The sequence below is a fragment of the Polistes fuscatus genome, unplaced genomic scaffold (genome assembly GCF_010416935.1).
Source record: "Polistes fuscatus isolate 324 unplaced genomic scaffold, CU_Pfus_HIC Scaffold2, whole genome shotgun sequence".
Taxonomy (NCBI): Eukaryota; Metazoa; Arthropoda; class Insecta; order Hymenoptera; family Vespidae; genus Polistes; species Polistes fuscatus.
The window spans coordinates 10,873,811-10,893,901 of record NW_025113096.1 but is presented as its reverse complement, the minus strand read 5'-3'; the positions used below and the strand labels follow the sequence as shown (position 1 = coordinate 10,893,901).

At 36.8% G+C, this 20,091-nt stretch overlaps 1 protein-coding gene across 15 annotated transcripts in view; it reads left to right on the top strand.

The window, feature by feature from the left end:
* The window catches only part of LOC122516234 (potassium/sodium hyperpolarization-activated cyclic nucleotide-gated channel 3), a 66,646-nt gene that overhangs the window by 31,565 nt on the left and 14,990 nt on the right, over positions 1 to 20,091 (top strand). For 6 of the 15 annotated variants that reach the window (XM_043633893.1, XM_043633895.1, XM_043633888.1 and 3 more), the window contains 6 exons: positions 51 to 562; positions 2,329 to 2,599; positions 12,867 to 13,030; positions 13,944 to 14,080; positions 14,223 to 14,366; positions 16,857 to 16,931. In XM_043633893.1, coding sequence (XP_043489828.1) covers positions 51 to 562; positions 2,329 to 2,599; positions 12,867 to 13,030; positions 13,944 to 14,080; positions 14,223 to 14,366; positions 16,857 to 16,931 — 1,303 coding nt within the window. Of the gene's footprint in view, positions 1 to 50; positions 563 to 2,328; positions 2,600 to 12,866; positions 13,031 to 13,943; positions 14,081 to 14,222; positions 14,367 to 16,045; positions 16,440 to 16,819; positions 16,988 to 20,091 lie in introns of those variants that run through there. The other 9 variants (XM_043633897.1, XM_043633896.1, XM_043633894.1 and 6 more) reach the window with 5 other exon arrangements.

Genomic DNA, 20,091 nt, shown 5'->3' with positions numbered 1-20,091 from the left:
TAGACTAGAATCTATTAATTATTTACATGGTCATTGATTATGCGTTACAGGGAGGGCGAAGGTGGTGGCGGTGGTGGGGGTGGAGTCGGTGGCCGTTCTGTGAGTAGCACTACCGGTGGTGGCGGAGGGGGTGGAGGAGGAGGAGGAGGTGGAGGAGGAGGAGGGGGAGGTGGTGGCGGCGGTGGAAGTGTCGGTGGTCGACGTGCACCGAGTCTACGATTGGTAAATGGAAGAGCTACCACCGGGATCAGTTTACACACCAGCAGCACAGAATCCGTACGTTCGCCTCATCACCACCTCGGATGCCAAAGCGCCAACAACAACAACAACAACAATAACAATAATAACAACAACAACAACAATAATAATAATAACAACAACAACCACAATAACAACAACAACTGCCACGCCGGTAACAACCCCGCCGCAAACAATCATCCAAGACTCAACAAAGATGACAGCATCAAGATTAGCATCGAGAATACCAACACTTGTACAGACAGTCTCGTCACCGCTTTAGACGACGAGGCGCTGCTCATCACTGACTTCTTGGCCGATACAGGTATGACACTGATTTTTCTTTATCTTTATTATCAATTCTTCCATTATAATTTATAATTTCATTGGTTTTTATCTTGTCCATGAGAGTCTTTATACAATATACAATAACAAAAGATCGAGTTGTTGATGAAATCCCAATGAAAGGGACGAAACGTTCAACGAGATCTATATAACACGTTCGATAAGATGTTTTAACCAGTCCAATCTCCCTAAGATACCGATTTTAATAATAATTTATAATATTTATACAGTTTTTGTGATTTTTGTTTGTTCAATCCTTATATGGGTATTCATACCGTATTAGGTAGAGCAGAGCAGAGTAGAGCAGAGTATAGTAGAGTAGGTATATACCTATCGACGTGCTCGAGCGAGCATGAAAGTTTAAATCGGTCGTTCGGCAAACTCGCATAATGAGCCTATTATCAACTCGTGAAATATAAAGAACCTATCGGCGCAGTTGCATATTTATTGATATTGTATATATTATTATTGTATTGCTTCGTCTGGTGATATATCGCCTAGTGAAATCGTAGAATAATTAGAAGAGCATATTAAACTTCTCCTTCTCTTTCCCTTTCTCACTCTCCTCTTTTCCTATTTCCATTACTTCGATTCCGTAATGCTCGACGACGGACGTAGAAGTAATATATTTATCTTATTTACATAAATCGAAGTATATGATTAAAACGCAAATCCGTGAATAATTGTCCGATCGGAATGATACTAAAGAAGAGATGTTGACAGAGTAAAAAATGGCTATCGTATAATTTATATTCGCAAAATAATAATATTGAAAATTTCTCCTACGGTTACTGTATAATATATTATATTTAAATACAAAGTTAACGAATCGTTTCCAAAGTATCTCATGAGAGAAAAAGAGGGGGAGCACCGTAGCATAACGATAAAAGTTCCAAATGGAATGAGGATACGATTGCATGCGAACGATGCCACCACGTTTGAAGCCGGTTCCGGAACATACACACATTTATTATACATACGTATACGTAAGCATACTACAATATACATGTAATGTTGAGCTACATACGTAAATATAAGTATACATATGTATATGTATATATTATTTTTTCATTCGGTGTTGGACATTCGTCGTCAAACGAAGACCACATCGTAACGTCACGCGAACTAATCTTTGTACATCCGATCGCGAAGATTTTCTTCGATCACGAATATCACGCAAGGGCGAAGAAAAAGACATAATATATCCCTAACTTGAGATTAGCATGAGTTTGACGTGCAAAATAAATAAGTAGAAGGCGAGAGAGCATAGTTCCCGATAGAAACCGGTCAGCGATTATGCTTCTCTCTCTCTCTCTCTCTCCCTCTTTCTTTTTTCTCTCTTTCTCTCTTTCTCTCGTTTTCTCGTTTGCCACGTTCCTCCTCTTGTTCGTTACCGTCCCCTTTGCCTTCCTCAGTCGAGTTTCGGTACGTCTTCGATTCTCAGTTTACTCGAGTCTTCTCGTTCGACACGCGTACGTTTCGTTTAAATAGCAACAGTACAAAGAGAGAGAAAATATCATGGAAGATTCTTCGAGTTTCGTCGATAATCGGCGTTTCGTTTTAAAGAGACAAAGGGCCCCGTTATTATACAACGGTAAAAACAAATCCTACGAATCGGAATTTGTTTCCCGCGAGAAAGAAAAATTAATTTCTCCTTGTAAGTCGGTTAGTGTTACCTCGAGAAAATATTTCATCGAAGAAACATCTATTAATCGTTTTTTTTTTTGTTTGTTCGTTGGTTCTCAGGCAACGAGATGAATTACAAAGGCAGCGGAAAAGTCCACTTCGGAGTGGACGATGTGTCCCTCTATGGGACGCCGAAAGAGGAACCGGGCCCGGGCCTCCCGGGCCAGGAGGTTAAACAGAGCTTCCTTAAGAATCAACTTCAAGCCCTCTTTCAGCCGACGGACAACAAGCTTGCGATGAAACTCTTCGGCAGCAAGAAGGCACTTATGAAGGAAAGGATCAGGCAAAAGGCGGCGGGTCACTGGGTCATCCATCCTTGCTCCAGTTTCCGGTGAGATCTATTATTTTATTTAACTACCCGATCGATTTTATACATATATACGTGTAACAACTTTTCATCATTTTCGACAGATACTTACATATGTATAAATGTATGTATATGTATGTATCTTCTTCTTCGTGAATCTGTGACAAAAAAAAAAGCATAGGATCGATTAACGTAATACCGGGTACGTTCGTTTAAATACGAAATATCATTGACGAAGCAAAATCTTATCCGTAAATATATTCCTCATCCTTGTAATCCTTCGCTTTTTTCTCTCCAATCGTTTTCGCGTTGCATAATACGTCGATGGTTTTTTAATACGCAGGTATGTAAGTGCGAAATTGCACAATGGCAACGCGTAACGCGTAGTAGAATCCTTTTGAAATTCTCCCTCTCACGTGTGTTATAATCAATCTAATTACGAATACGAATTGAAATCGCTTTACGAATACGCAGGATAAGTCAATTAAAGTTTGAACTTTGATCAGAAAATGTCTCCATATTTATTTGTTCGAAAGTTTAATTCTAGTCTAGAGCTGGTATGCGTCGATGAAAAAAGTCCGGTTTCTAGTTTCCACCGGGGAAACGAAGTTAGTTCAGGTAGAAAAATGAAGAGAAATTTTACTCCTCGAAAACCAGTAATAAGGAACGATCCTCTCGATGGTAGTCCCTTTTCCTGACACAGGTATTTACACGGATACACGCATACATGCATAGAAAGCTGGTATTATTTATTAGAGACATTTCGGAGTGTATGCTCGAATTCGTATCGTTATTTGGGAAAGCACTGCTCGTATTATCAAACGACCGGAATTAGCTCCGTGTCGGCCGATGCAACGCCATTCCATAATGCATGAAACAGTATAAACCTGGGCCGATGCGCGTTTGTCCTTCTAATTGGTTGAAATTGCTCAGCGTTTCCATTCGGAATCTTGGCTAATTACCGACAACGCGAACGATCCCAGCTTCATACTTGCCTAAGTACGCGAGTATCTACGGTATCGAACATCAAGGTATTCTTGCTTGAGAATAGAAGGAGGAGGAGGAGGAGGAGGAGGCTTTTCCTATGGCCTCGTAGCAGATGAAACTGAAACTTTTATTCGAATGCGTTGATGATACTCGTATCTTTCCGTAGGCAGAACTAACGAAACTCTTTATGATATTAGAAGCACATCTGCGAACGAGAATTTTGTTTCCCTCGTGACGTTTAACCTATTCACGTTTAGGTACTTTGTGCAATAAAGTTTTATTAATGCGAGAGGGAAAATAGTTTAAGTACTTACGTTCTTTGCTATTAACGTGAAAGAGTTTTTAAGAAGCTCGTGTATTTATGATTTTCGCCGAAAATGGATTATTCTTTCCTCGGTTGCAAATCAAAATATAAGCACTTAGGAAATATAAAATAACCAACACGTTATACGTGGGTGTTTTTGTGGAAATCCCATGGATGTGTTGATAACTATTTTTATCCTACCAGGAAGCAAAAGATATATTAGTGCCAAGCGATTCGACATATAAAAGTGACCCTTGATCTCTAAGAAGACCAGATGTCAGTTGTTTAAAGCATCCAACTGAAAATAGTTGCGGCAGAGTTTCGTGGCACGCTTATCGCGAAAATTCCCGTGCTTGCGTTATTAAAATAATTTATACCCCAGATAAATTCTATATCTGACGAGATTTAGTTGAAAATCATAATCTTTGGACCGAAAGGCATCTGCCTGATTTCAGATACGGATTTCTTGTAATCGTTGATCTTCTAAGAGACACACATATTGCACGATGCTATCTGTATACTTATTACACATACATACATAAATACGTTATACTTGAGAATAATTAAGATTTACGGATATTTCGTTCATTATTTTTCTAATGACTTATAAACATTATTTGAATGAAGGATTGAGTAAAGGGGAGGAATTAATATTTACGTATATTTCGTTAAGTAACTAAAAACCAACACATATGTTATTAAAAATTAATATTTAAATTATATATATACGGTAAACAAATTTTTGTAATGAGTCAAATTGGCTCAGTCCGTAAATCTAGTGTTAAACGTATCGTGTTGTATTCATTAACGCGACACCGCACAAGTCCTTCCTTTGCTTTGCTTTGTACTAAAGCCGAATAAAACCACGTCATTTTATCCTTACTTAAAAAGATTCAAAGATGGATAGACAGAAAGAAAAAGAGAAGGCAGATATTTCACGATAGGTAAAAAGATAGAAATGAAAAGAAACGAGAGAGAGAGAAAAAAGACGGAAGGACGAATGAGGTGCGAGACGAAAAGGAAGAAGAAGACGAAAAAGAGGAAGAAACATAAAAAGGGGGCAAGTGTGAAGATGTAAAAGAAGAAAAAAAAAAAGAAAAAAATACGTACAAGCGCGTCTTCTTCTTGGTCGTAGTAGGCGTGGGGTCAGGGTCGTTAAGAATTAACGCAAGAATAGAGACGAATTAATTAATTAAGTCATCTTAATTGCGCCCCCGTCCCCGGTTAAATTCATCTTCCTCCTCCTCTTTCGGTGTCTCATTGTAACGTGTCTCTTCGCGCGGTGTCATCCGCAAGTTGTATGTTCGTAGACTACATACGTCGACACGCTTGAGTTAATTACACTCGACCGAGTGTAAAAAGGCAAACTGACAAAAAAGGAAACCGATAATAGGAAGAATTCAAGGCGACTGCAACCAGACGTAGAGCAAAACTAGTCTCTCGCGACTTGGAACCATTAAAAAAAGTATCGTGTCAATGGAACAATCGACTTTGTCTCCGGAAGAAACGAATTAACCTACGTTCTCTCAACGTATACGTCACCTACGGGGAAGCAAATGCGACCTCCTCTCTCTCCCTCTCCCTCTCTCTCTCTCTCTTTATTTCGTTTCTTTCAACTTCCTCTTACGTTAGTTTTTTGTACCTAAGCAAGTAAGTACTTCAATAACGGTCAACTTAATATCTTGACAATGTGTTAGAAAAAGAGAGGAAGAATATCGATTCAATGAATACTATATCTTATCTATATAGCGAGTATTGTACCGTATATATGTATTATACTCTATACGGGTACTTAGATATACAGGGCTAAGATGTTCTATGGAAATATTTCATTCTCTCGTTCTTCTCAGAGCCTCACCCTCCTTTCGGTTGTTCAATCTTTTTCTTCAAAGTATCGACGCTCCTCGAAATGAGCCTTCCGTATCGTCCCTTTTCATGCATCATTTATTACACGACTCGAACATCCTACGACGATTCATGCCGGTGAATCAAGGCTAGATTTATGAAAGCTTAGAATTCGTAAAGAAAGCCCTAGTCCATATTTTTGTATAAAATCTTTCCTTCTTCCATTTTTTTCCCCTCACACGCATATGCATTTTTCTTTCTTCCTTCCTTTCTTTCTTTCTTGATTTTTTGTCGTAAAAAATATAAATACCGCGAGCGTTCTTCTATTTTCGTGTTTTTTTCTTTTTTTTCACAATAGAAAAGAAAGCAACCTTTGGAGAAAAGAAGTACTAACCTAGGTTAACCCTGTAATTGACGGTGACGGTAAAGGTAGCTTTAGAATTTTTAATTATCCTCCCCCTAGTTTGGAATATGAAAAGCATTATGCATGTGAGAGCGCAAACAGCGTGGAAATAAGTTTTTGTTTTAAAGGGAACAACGCGGCCAATAAGAGGAAAGAGAGGGATGAGATGATGTGATAAAAATAAAACGATTTAAGTTTACTTCTCGAATCTAATGATAGCAAACATGCGTAAGCAACAGGGGGGAAGAGAAAAGGAAGGAAAGAACTAAACGGAAATGAATGATGTTAGTTTCAACGTACAGCAACTTCCTTAGTCGTTAGAGAAAATGAAAAAGGGCGGCAGGAGGTCCGTTCATTTCGAGCTAATAAAATATTTTCGTCTCTCGTGGTTCTCCTCGTGCAGTACTGGGCGGCCATGGCCTAGTGAGATCGAGCGTAGACATTGCCAAGTCACCAATACGAGAACTCCTTCGATACTTGTTCGTCCACTCAACGCGGGTTACATTTACGTGCATTGATAATGAAAGATTCTGAGAGAGAGAGAGAGATGGAGAAAGGAAGAATCTCTGCTTCGTCTTGCTATATATTAGTAATCAAATTTCTGATTTATTATGTCAGGAATGAGAAACTTTTCCAATAATACTAATATAGAAGTTAAATACATTATTGAATGCTCTAGAGACGTAGGAAAAATTGTATTTTTAAATTATACTTATAAATAATACAAAATACAACTGAAAACTAGTTAAAATTAATCTAATGTGTTAAAGATTTCATTTATAAAAGCGAAATATGCGTGATAACCTGGAATGAATATTTGGTTTCATTGTATACGGCAGGTGTTAATTAAGAAAATTCTTTTGCTTCATATTAATATTTCTATTTATAATTCTACTTTATATTAGTAATAAAAAAGTTTTGGAAAAATAGTAATAAAAGAGCCAATATTGTCTCGGGAGCCGTACGGAGTAGCTTTGGGAGTCACAATTTTATTCACCGTTGTATTATAAATATGTAGGTAAATATATAACACCGAAATGTACGAAGTTTATAGGCAATCCTTCTCTCTCTCCCTCTCTCTCTATTTTTTTCTTCCTCTCTAGATTAGAAACACGAGACGAATCATTCAAATCCGCAAATCGAAAGAGAGACTCCTCCTTTTTCGGAACCAGAAAAAGGAAACTTATTTCCTGAAGGTTATTTCGTTGAGGTCGACCTTGCGTTTGAGGAAGTCACGGTCACGAAGGAGAATACAACCTCCGTATGCGTGACTCCGATCAAGACCAGTTTAGAAAGTAGCCGCACCTCTCTTCCTCTCTTTTTCGTACTCACTTACTCGATATATTTTATTTGCTTTTATCTTTGAACAAGATTCATGCTTATATTCAGTAATATCCAGAGTACATAAGTCCTCGTTGTATTTGCGAGACCGTAAACGACCGTGTCGCGTGATCTAACGATAAAGGGTACAACTTTAAATTGAACATTGGCTCTCGTTCCCTATAATTTATCCGAATACATATTTGTCAAATTGATATAGGAAAATTCAGTAAGCGATGATGGTGTTATTCGATCATTAAGTCGTACGTACTCGGTTTAACAGTGAAACACGTAACGAGCCAAGAGAAAATCCGGCTGGTTTTGGTGGTTCACGACGAACGAACGAGCGTTCATCGATGTTCATCTACGTTCTCTATCGAAATAACGTTTAACCGTGAATCATTATGCAAAAGCGCGGCCAACGACAATGTGCCTCGTTCACAAGTTGTGTGTTTGTGCGAGTGCGAGCAGGAGCGCGAGGAGGAGGTGGAGGAGGAGGAGGAGGAGGAGGAACGCGAGCGCAGAAGCAGCAACAACGCGCTTTACCAGCAACTCTATCAGATGAGAGAAACAAGCTCGGAAACTTACTCGGGGATCGATCGTATCGCTTCAGGTTTGCGGCTTTACTCGATTGAACTACATTAAGCGGCGTGTGTCAACAACACTATATATACGGCTACCGCGAATAAAGATCCACCTTGGAGTCTTTTCTCTTTCCTCCTATCCTATCCTTTCCTACCCACTCCTATTCTATCCTATCGCATCAACTTGACGTTTATGCTAAAATATTCCTCTGACTCTTTCTATTATTCAACAAGGATCGTTTTGTAATCTACGACGATCATCCCTTACCATCGTTTATCTTTTTGTTTCTGAATATTTTATCTAATGCTTTATCTCGCTCTCTCTCTCTCTCGCTTTCGCATTTTTCGATTTATTTTTTTTTCTTTGAAGAATAATCCGTTGACATGTATGATAATAAATCTTATTTTTCTTTTTTTTCAAAGGCATACTATTAAAATAGTCAACGATCGCCAGTGTGTATATTCAACATTGACATCGCAGTCACGTTAATTTTTCTGTCGTTAACGTCTTCCGTTCTACTGTTACGGACATGTTGTATTTAAAGGCGTCTGACGCATGGAAGTTTTGAAGCTGTATTAAATAGCATCGTAGAATTGAATCCACTTAAGTCTATCCGTATAATATTCTCCAATGTGGATTATTCCGTTTTAAATAGTTGGAATCTCTCCTGTTTGTAAGGCAATACCTCCGGACTGAATAAATTAGTTGGAGGAAATAAAAGAGACGCGTACGCAATTGCCGTTTTATATAACTCATACATTTATCGATAACCGCATTAAACTTGTCAAAATTATTACAATTTCGTTCGATAAATTAGATATAATTGAATTAGATAAAAATGAAAAATCATATATTCTTCGTATACGCCTATTTCTTTCGCGTAAAATATCGAAACAACGATGACGACCAAGACAACGCGAATAAAAGGATAATATTTATGATCGATGGTTAGAAAAAGTGTGTCTATGGTTATTATCTTTGGACGAATCTTGGATGTCAGCGAGAGAATCGAGCAGCGGCAGTTGAAAATTGCAGAGGCCTTGTTCGGGTCTGCCCTATCATTAGGTAGTTTGCAAATTTAAACTATGGTTTCCTACTGCTGCGCGAACCCGTGCGCAGAGCCCGTTTAGTCCTCTTATGTAATAGCCGTTCACGTGATCGCTATGATTGGATGCAAAGTTCTCGATCGGGAAAAGCGTCGACAGCGAACGATCAAACTATTTTTCTCTTTCCGTTGAACCTAACTTTCATTCTTTTCTTTCCATTTTCTTTTCTTTCATTTTCTTCCAATAAAATAGGAAATTTTATACGGATGGAGAATAGCTAACTTGCCAACCAACAAGCCAGAGTCAGTTTGCTAAGGAACGAACGTCATATAGCAGAAAGGATACGACGAGGAAACAATAAAAAAAAGCACGATTATTTTCACGTAACGCAAAAACTTACAAAAGAAAGAAAAAGAGATAGGATTTTCTACGTTTGCTCGTAAGGCCTAACGAGAAGTTCGATCGAAATGGCTCGTTATTGTGCCTCGTTAAATTCACTTCCAGTTTTCGTTATGGCAAAACCACGAGAGAGGAACGGTACGCTTCCTATTAGAGGAAATAATTGATAAAGAAAAGTCATTTCGATATTCTCTTCTTTTCTCTCTCTCTCTCTCTCTCTCTCTCTCTCCATCATTTCCACTTTCCGAACATCTATTATATTCATTAAACGCAATTCATATTTTGTTGTTACCATTTTTTTAATTAATCAATATCTCTTTAGATTCTTTCGAATTAGATTAGTATCAAATAGACAAAGATAGCATACCACCACCACCACGTGTAAGCAAGTGAAACAAACTAACATTCGGTTAACATTGGTAGAAGTACCTAATATGGCTGCGCAGCATTGTCGGATATTGCAGAATAACTCGGAGATGTCTTAATTGACCCTAGGGAATACGCAAGTACATGATGCACGCGTAATACATGCACACGTTTATGCAAGAATCGTATAAAGCATATATGTCGTCTCCTATATTCTTATCGTTTTCAAGATATATGCAAATACTTTTGAAAATTGTATTATATTATCCGCAATGTTTAGCAAGCTCTAATGTTTATCGTATTTGTCTTCTTGAAATATAAAGAAATTCGATTCTTTGAGAGGATTGAATCGAGTTTGATTCATAATGTATGCTAACTTACCAAGGGATCATCCGACAAGGGGAAGTATCGACGATGTTACAATAGGTGTGTATTTACACACAGCTCACGAGTATTTGAACGAGCACGTACACCGACTCAGCAACGTGTCCGCACTGACACACTAGCCTCTGGCTTAATCAGATGATTATTCTGAGATCATTCTTACAGCTGATACTAGGCCAACCGCGACACCGTTCCAGCAGAGCCGCCGTCACGTCAAATATTATAGATAGATGAAACGCGATTTTCTTTTCTTATTCTTCTTCTCTTATTCTTTAGCGCCTTTCTCCTTCTCTTCTCTCAATAGTATATATATATATATATATATATATACCTACTATTATATCCGATTAAATGTCTTTTCCATTTAATCGGATTACCCTCATAATCCGATAATAGAAGAGTCTAACAGGACACGAGCGACACGCAAAGATACTGCAGATGATTCCTCTCCTACAAATATCTTACTCATTTTTCAAATATATATATATTTTTTTTTCACTCTATTTTATTAAAAAATAAAAAAAAAATAAAAAGTTAGCGCGTAGCGTCGAGTAATCATAACAAAAACGTTGAAAAGTAAAGTTAAGAAAAAAATTTCGGTGGTTTACCAGAGACATAGGACGAATTTTGCTCGTCACGTACAAAGAAAGAGAGCGAGCACGCGTGTTGAGTCTATAAAATTAATGGTCGTGCTTCTAGTTATGTCAGCATCCTCTGTCAGACAATAGACGACCCCGCGTATTGTTCCGAGTACGTACACGTGTATGTAGTCGAGTTTACGTTGGCCACTGTTTCATGATGATCCTTTGCGCTAATCGATCTAATGACATATGTGTACGAAGCGTCGCATACGAATAAATTTATCTACGAATTTACCTGCGAATCTTCTTTGTCGTGCGTGCACTTACATGCGCATACGTGAATAGGTAGGTAAGCAGACTTGTTCGTACGCTTGATAGTCGTTAACACGAGGACTAATCTTCTCCTCTTTGGTCTCTCGAGAGAACATTATTGAAACAGATACAAAAGCGTTAGGATCGTAAATTGAACTTATGCTCTCCACTTTAATCCACGTTGATAATGAAAGGAACAGGAATAGAATTTAGCGTTCGTCTTACGAATAATATCTCCCTTTAAAAGACCTTCGAGAATAGAAGAGGCATTCCTTAAAATAATCTGCTTCCGTTGTACACATATACTATCAGGATATACCGTATCTATGTAGATATATCTATCTAAGTGGGCGTATGAATTCTCTCATTCGGTAAAGTGCATTCTAAAAAAATTCATCAACTTTTCTCTATTCAATGTCGATGAGATTTATATACACCTGCACAAATTTATGGCTTATAATGGGGCAAAGCAAAAATACGATATTAGCGCGACGATAGGGGAGGGCATGGAGAGGGGGTAGGAGGGGGTAGGGGGGAGGGGGAGGTGTTTTTTTTCTTCTTTTCGTTTTTCCTTTATTACGTCGAAGTGATGCGCGAGGCTTAATGAGAGGATAAAAATAAGAGGCGAACGAGCTCTCATAGAGAAGAAAAACGAAAGTAAAGATGTGACACGGAACGAGAAAAAAACATATTTGTGAAGGCTTTGAAGCTGATAAATTGTGAGAAATTCCCGGAAGGGTCGTAGTCACAGCAGCCAGGAAAGCGTGCTCGTTAGAGAAGGCTCATAAATTTCAAGTAAGGTATCGTTCTACTGTTAAGCCGTCATCTTTTCATGCTTTTAGGTCAGTTTATACGACGATATGAAAACGAGCGTGTTCGCATTCAAATACGATGAGAATAATTTTCCTTCTATTCTTCACCTGTTCTATCTTTTTTTCCTCCTCGTTCTACCATGTTGATGGATGATTTTTAACGTAGTTACTTAGTAAGAGAGAAAAAAGAAATAAAGTGAGAGAGAGAGAGAGAGAACTTAAAGTTTCGAGTACTCCCCAAGTGCACGAAAGCCTTCCACGAACTCTCGCCTTACCCCTCTCGATGTGTTTCATAAAGGCACCACCCTCCTCCTCCTCCTCCTCCTCCTCCTGTTCCCACTCCCACTCCTCCTTCAACTACTACTATTACTACTCTCTTTGTGTTGATTTTAAATGTAATTATTAAATCATTACGTATATAAATATATACGGGGTCTTTAGTATCCAAATTGTAATAAATAGGCAAATAGGTTTCGAATGACACATTATAACCGAAAAACATTGTTCGTTTGTGAATATTACATGCGAGTGGCAGTAATGTATGTATGTATGGGTGTATCGAAATTCTAACAAGCACGCCACGAATACATACATATACCTACTCATATCGATGCCGATGTAGCAACGTTATTAGTTGGAAAAGTGGGCCAATGCTGTCGGTAGGACCAGAATCGAACTGATTAAAGCTGAACTTTCAGAAATTGGCTTTTATCACTAGAGAAGGAGAAAAGAGGAAGAAAGACCGAGAGAAATTCTTTTCTTTTTTGCTCAACACGATCGCGGCCTTCTTTCTATATAACTTCCTTCTTCTACTTCTTCTACTTCTTCTTCTTCTTCTTCTTCTTCTCTTCGAGACTTAATCCAAAGTTGGCTAGCTCGTTGAAGATAAGCGAGAAATGAAGGAAATGAAATAACGCTGACATCTCGATACTTAACTTTGATTTCAGATTTTACTGGGACCTCTGCATGCTCCTCCTTTTGGTTGCTAATTTGATAATTCTGCCAGTTGCCATTAGTTTTTTCAATGACGACCTAAGCACTAGGTGGATAGCCTTCAACTGCCTTTCCGACACGATATTCCTCATAGATATCGTCGTAAACTTTAGAACTGGTAAGTAACACATATAGTATATATACATATACATCGAACAATTGGAAATTTTTTCTTTGAAAAAATTCGAGAACTCTCTCTCTCCCTCTTCACAATTTACACGCGGATGATCTGAATCTCGATCAAAAAATGTTATCGATATATGTCTATCGATAAAGAGTCGAGAGGAGAAGTGGAAGAGAAAAAGAGGAATACCTTAAGCGCCACCTGCGGCTCGGGTCATCACCAAAAAGGCAGGGGGAAAGGGTGGGTGGATGGTTGATCTTAAGTGCAATATACAACGATGTTATTGTCTAGCAAGTCGAGAGAACGTCACTGATTCCAACTCCAGCAAACTCCTTGACATTTCGTTATTGCACAGGGATTAATTTGAACCACGTTCGAGTCGGTACAAGGGCAGAATTAGGTCACGAGCCTGACACCGATGGAAAACGTTACGTATGAGCACATCAAGCCCGTGTGCACTGTACGCGTCGTTCGTACGCCACCGCCACCACCATCGTCGTCGTCGTCGTCGTCGTCGTCGTCGATTCGCAATTGTTATAAATTCTTGATCCAGATTATTGTCGGAGTCTGCGTTTTCGTATCTCCTTGAGGTTATCATCGTCGGATCACAGGCTTGACGACGACGACGACAACGACGACGATGCTATTCTACTCTCAAAGGCTAATTAAATTGGTCGTTGGGTACGCGCAATAGAAGCCAACACCACCACCACCACCACCACCGTTACGATTTTCAATTCGAGATCGCGACGTCATCGCTTTATTTTTCGCTCGAGTGTTATTTAATAGTGGGGAGAGAGAGAGATAACAAAAAACAGACAAAAAAGAAGATGAAGAAAACAGGATGCGAAAAAGAATGAGGAAAATGTAGCATGAATCGATTTCTTTCTTTGTTTTTGTCACGCAGGTATAATGCAGCAAGATAACGCCGAACAAGTGATATTGGATCCCAAGTTAATCGCTAAACACTACCTCAGGACTTGGTTCTTTCTCGACCTCATCTCATCCATACCACTAGACTATATTTTCCTCATTTTTAATCAAGTAAGTATAGCCAATGTTTTTTTTCTTGTTTTCTTTTTTCTTTTTCTTTTTTTTAATTTTCTCTATCCCTCTTCCTTTTTTACGCGCAATACAAAATTTTGTCAAGGACAAGAGGATAATCCCTATCGATGGGACTTTTTAGTTTCAGGACTTCAGTGAGTCCTTCCAGATCCTGCATGCTGGACGTGCTCTCAGGATTCTCAGGCTTGCAAAACTGTTATCCCTCGTTAGGTTACTACGCTTGTCAAGACTGGTGCGGTATGTCTCGCAATGGGAAGAGGTCTATGTGAGTGTTTAATCGTTTATTATATGGCATCATTTTTTTCGATCACTTATTTTATTTATTTATATATATATATATATTATGCACATAAGATGTCCCTTGTATAAAGTCAACGTCTCGAAATTGTCGCCATTTACTAAGTTAGAAAAAGTGATTCGATCCAAGGTAAAGTTCGTGTTCCGTTTACGTCATTACCTTTTCTAATATAAATGAAAATTAGAAAGAATCGTTATCGCGTTTGTGGAAGTAGAAAAAGAGAGAGTAAGAGAGAGAAAGAGAGAGAGGAGAGAATAAAAATGAGTAGAAAAGAGCAAGCGAGAGAGAGAGAGAGAGAGAAAGAGTGAGATAGAAACGTGGCAGAATGAGATGACAAGCTACTACGATGCAACAAATTGTTTGATAAATTTAGCTTGGCTAAAAATCAGAAAATTTCGCTATCATTATTCAACGCGAGATAATTCTATTCTTTTTTAAATTAGAAACTTACTTTTCCTACTTCGATTATCGCGTCACGATAAGTTAAAATTGCTAATTTCTCGTTCATAATTTATCGTCTTCGTTTGTACGATGTGTTTTCTTTCGATAAACGAACTTATACGATTTGGATCGATTCAGATATTTATGAGCGACAAGGTAAGAGGTAATTTGCTTGATTATAAGAGATAAATGCAAGGTGAACTCGTTGGTCTCGTGTACCTTTCAATTCTTTCAACGAATAAAAATTTTTTTTTTATTTTTTCAAAACATATTTCTATCTCATCTAATAAATAATATGCTTAAAAAGTCCAATGGATTCACCTTGCTCAAATAAGGATTACGTTAATGAGATCGATATCGTCAGGTTGGTGAAGGACTATGTCGATTTCTCATACATGTACAAATCTATTACGTCATACTTTCTTTTTTTTTTGATAATAACTTATCTTTCCTTTTAGACAATGCTCTTTCAAATTTTAAACTCAATCGAAATTAACACCAAACTTACCGCATCAAATTAAAATGTTGCGTAAGATTTTACTAATAATTGTCTTTCGTTTGATTTATCAAAACCGAATTGATTATAATTTGCATTTAATTGAAAAGAAAAAGAAGAGAAAAAAAATAATAACTTCCGTTAATTAAATGAAGATAGATTATATGTCGGTAAGTTTGATGTTTAATTTCAACGAACTTTTCCATAGAAAATGAAATTCGATCGAAATATTCATTAAAATTGTAATACAATAAAATCGCGGCATGTTTCTACCAACCTGGTAGATATCTGATCGGCAGACAAAAACGAAAAGAGCATGTTCTGTTTCTATGGAGCTATAAACATTGTTCAATAACAGATAAAGATTCCAAACTCTTTATCGCTAATCGTGGAAAAATACAAACGGTTCGAAAACGTTGAACAGATAAAAAAAAACAAAATGAAAATAAAAAAAGGAACAAAAAACGGAAAGGATTTTAATCTCTAATTCGAACGCAAATAAAACACTCGTGTGCGGTATCGAGGAGAGTAGGAAAACAAAAACAAAAAAAAAAAAAAAAGAAAAAAAAAAGAAAAACAAGAGGAAAAGAAAAAAACGGTGATGCAAATCGTTGATCGACTTAAATTACATAATAGTTGTTTTAAATAGAGAATTATATATTATTATTATGGAAGTTTACGTTTTTTTCTTACTGTGTTCTGCCCGTAGAGAAAGAGTGTACCGTGACGTGCAGCGAACAGACCAACGAATCAATCAGGCTTTTCGTCGATTCGGGGACCAGTCTCTCAGTTTTCTATTTATTCTAAATGTTATTTATTGCGCTTGCATTGATACATATCCTTTTGCCTCCCTCTGCTTTTACCTCTCTTTTCTCTTCTGTTCGACACTCAATAATTCACTCTGTGAGAATAATAAAAAAAAACCGCGTTACCTATTTATTATCTCGAATCTCATTAGGTACGAAGTTTTCTTTAACCATTGGCTACAATTAAATAAATCTAGATAAAAAAAACAAGGAAAAAGAAAATACTAAGAAATAATAATGCGTGTTAGGTTATAAATATTATCTCCAATATTGATTTCTAAAATCGGCTGAGAAAAATAATCGAAAATAAAGAAAGATTGAAGGAACGTTAATAATATATTCGTATCCGAAATAAATCTCGAACGTTTTTATTTTTTCGCAAATGACCGTCAATCAAAAGACACGGTTTATTATCGTCATCGATTCGCATATGTATAATACTTTGTATACATATATATATATATATAAAAAAAAATTTTGATATATCTACGATTTACGCGTTGAAAAAAAGAAAAAAGAAAAAAGAAATGAAATTTTGTCGAATCGAAAAAAAAACGAAATGTGTGAAGCAAAGAAATGAAAGAAGCTCGAAATATCCTCTTGTCTCTTACACCTACGCACATACACACGTCGAAACCAGATAACGAGAACAATTATACAAGTCGTCCTACTCCTAGGCGCATTGCGAGAACACGTTTCCGAATGGGTTTGCAGATCCCCCTTTATCAACAGCCGGAGAGGCACTACGAGCGTCGGGCGTCACCGCCCCAACCAGACCGAACCAGCAAGGTGTGCCTGCCTAGTAATCCCGAAACCAAGGCCAAATGCCCTTTCTTGATTAAAGCGTTCGTTAACTTCAAACTTAATGTTTCTACGTATAAATACATATATTTATATATAAGTATATATATATATATATATAAATATATATACATCTATATACTATATGTATACATACACATACATACATATATATTTATTTATACACATTTATGCATATATTATATTTATATACATATTTGTGTATAAATGTATGTATGCATATACGTACGTATATACATATATGTATATATGTAATGTATATTTTGCTAGATCGTTATTATTGAAACCTTTGTTATCGTTGATTATTATCGTTTCGTTTCTATTATTATTATTATTATTATCGTTATAATTCAAAGCCCTCTCCACCTGTTACTTTTTTAACGTTACGATTGCCATTGTTTAAATATTGTCGTGTTTTGCTTTTCAGTTCGTTTCTCTCCCTCGTAGTAGGGGTTACATGCATAATCAATAGTTTTTTGCCGTGTGTTATTTCGAGTTTCGGTATTAGACGCCTTTACCTACGGCACATCCAAATTTAAATCACATAATTCTTAATCGCTGAATCGTCAAAGGACACATGTACGCTTATAAAATAAAAAGAACAAAAAAGTAGAAAATTGGATGTGTGCGTGGTTTAAAGACGATCGAGAATTGTGTAACAATATACTGTGTCGATGTTTAACACGACTAGAGCTAGTTCCTTTATTAAAAAAAATCCCTGAGAACGGTTTTTGGTATGACGTTTGATCTGATATCTCCACTAACAAATACAGTTAATTTTTGTTTTTTTTTTATTTGAAAATGTTCATTTTCCTAGGCGTTCGTTCGTTCGTTCGAGTTTGGATTACAAATATAATAGTTTAATTACGGGGTAAACCCTGACGAATACCGGCGAATCAAGGTCGACCATTAGAGATTGACACCTTTGTTATAAGGAAATGACGAATTTTTTGATGACGCTCCGGTGATTTCATTAAATTTCTATCCTGAACGCTCTTGATTACCACCGTGTTACCATCTTATTCTAGAAATTATAATTATAGATAATTATTATTTCACGTGGAATTATGCGATTAATAAATAAGTGATATAAACGTGTGCGCATGTGCATTTGAAAACGAATGGAATTCTATTTATATATATATATAAATATAATAGACAGAATCTTGATCTTTCGTTTATTTGCAAGGGGCATCCACGTGATCTTTTAGATAATAATTACATGTGCATGTATTTGTTTCTATACATTGTAATAGATCGTACCATGCTTTTGAGAGACTCGATATTACGATGATATATCTTAACAAAACGGAGATAAAAAAAAAGATTTAAAAAAAATAATAGAAATTTGGATGTGTGTATATATGTTAACATAAATATTCAAAATTTGTTTAATCATGAATTGAGTTAGTAACTTTGTGTTATTTCTAATCATATCTAGATTGCATAATAATATAATTCTATCCAAAATTATATGCTAAATCAGAATTTTATATTTGAAAACAAAACTTTATTGGCATAGTTGAAATGAAAAAAAAAAGCAACAGGTTTCTAGCCAACAGGGTTGGTCGATTGTCTAGTTAAAATGCAAAGCATCCAATGAAAACTTTGTTTTCTTTCTAGCTAATTTACTATGTAACAAACGTTGAATATTAACCGCAACATATGCATCCGTAAATAAAAGAGATAGAGGACGGTGATAATCAGGAATAATCGAGCTACATAAGGAAGGAAAAGAAAAGAAAAGAAAAGAAAAGAAAAGAAAGGAAAAGAAAAGAAGAAAAAAAACTAATCGCGATGACATCGCTTGAATATACCATGGGACGCATTTATTTTCACGAGTGTAATGACGAAGAGAAAAACTATGATAGCAAAAAGATCCAAACAAAAGAAGAGAAACAATGGCTTAGATTCTGTCTCCTCAATCCGTATGGTATTCGACACGGGTTACTCTAAAGAGACAAGAAAGTTGATTGGTCTGCTGACCGTAGGTCTGCCTGTGCTGTGTGTGTGATGTGTGTGTTAGGTGTATATATTAATCCTATTTGCCCGAGATTTTTTGGCAATGTGCCCATGTTCGGTGTGTGTTGTCCTCGTTTCCATTCAATTCCCTACTCCTATCTCTCTCTCTCTCTCTCTCTCTCTCTCTTTCCCTCGTTTTCCCTTTCTTTTCCCTAAATATTTTCCACCTGCCCTTCGTCTTCCCTTCTCTCTCTCTCTCTTTCTCTTGATATCAAATCACCAAACTTTACCGATCCAACACCGTTCGTTGGAGCCATCTGGCTGATTTCCGAGTTATCCTTTCACCCAAAGTTGCTTGCTGTTTTTCCTCGTGTTTTTTAGATGCCTGAGATAGAGAACAAGAGAATATATCTTATTATACGTTATCAGTATACCATATACATACATGTAAATATATATGTATATATATATACACATATATGTATATCATATTTTCGTTAGTGCAGTTTTTCTTCCATCAGGACGGAGAAGATAATACGCACGAATAACAAATGTGTGTGTGTATGTATTTTTGTTGGTTTTTCTTCTACTTTTCCTGTTAGGCTGACGTGCATATACGTTTTGTAATTCTTCCTCGTTCTATCCTTACTCTTCGCATTTTCCCCGTCGACTATCTTTATTACGGAGAAAATGAAGAAACAACACTGTCAGTCGTCGTTCTTTATTCTAAACACCCGAAGCCCCAACACACAACAGAAGAGATATAGATCCTCACCCCTTTTGACCCACCACCCCCGCCCTCTCTTATCTTTGTCGTCTACCTATGATACCCAGGTGTTATGTTAAACGTATTTTCCCCCAATTATTCCCCAGAATAATCGTTTGAATATTTTTCTTTTTTTTTTCTTTACTTATTTACGATAATCGTAGCAAGTAATTTTCTACGTGTATTTAGAAGAAGGTTTAGAGAGATCTATATGAATATTTTAGAAAGTGTTATTTATTATTTCATAGATCGTCAATTCGATTATATTATTATTATTATTATTATTATTGTGCTATTACAATAGTCTCTAGGTACTCGTAACTGTTTATGCAACTTATTTTGAACGAAATTCGCATGAGTTATATTCCAGTGAAAAAGAAGCGCGCGTTTGCGCGAGAA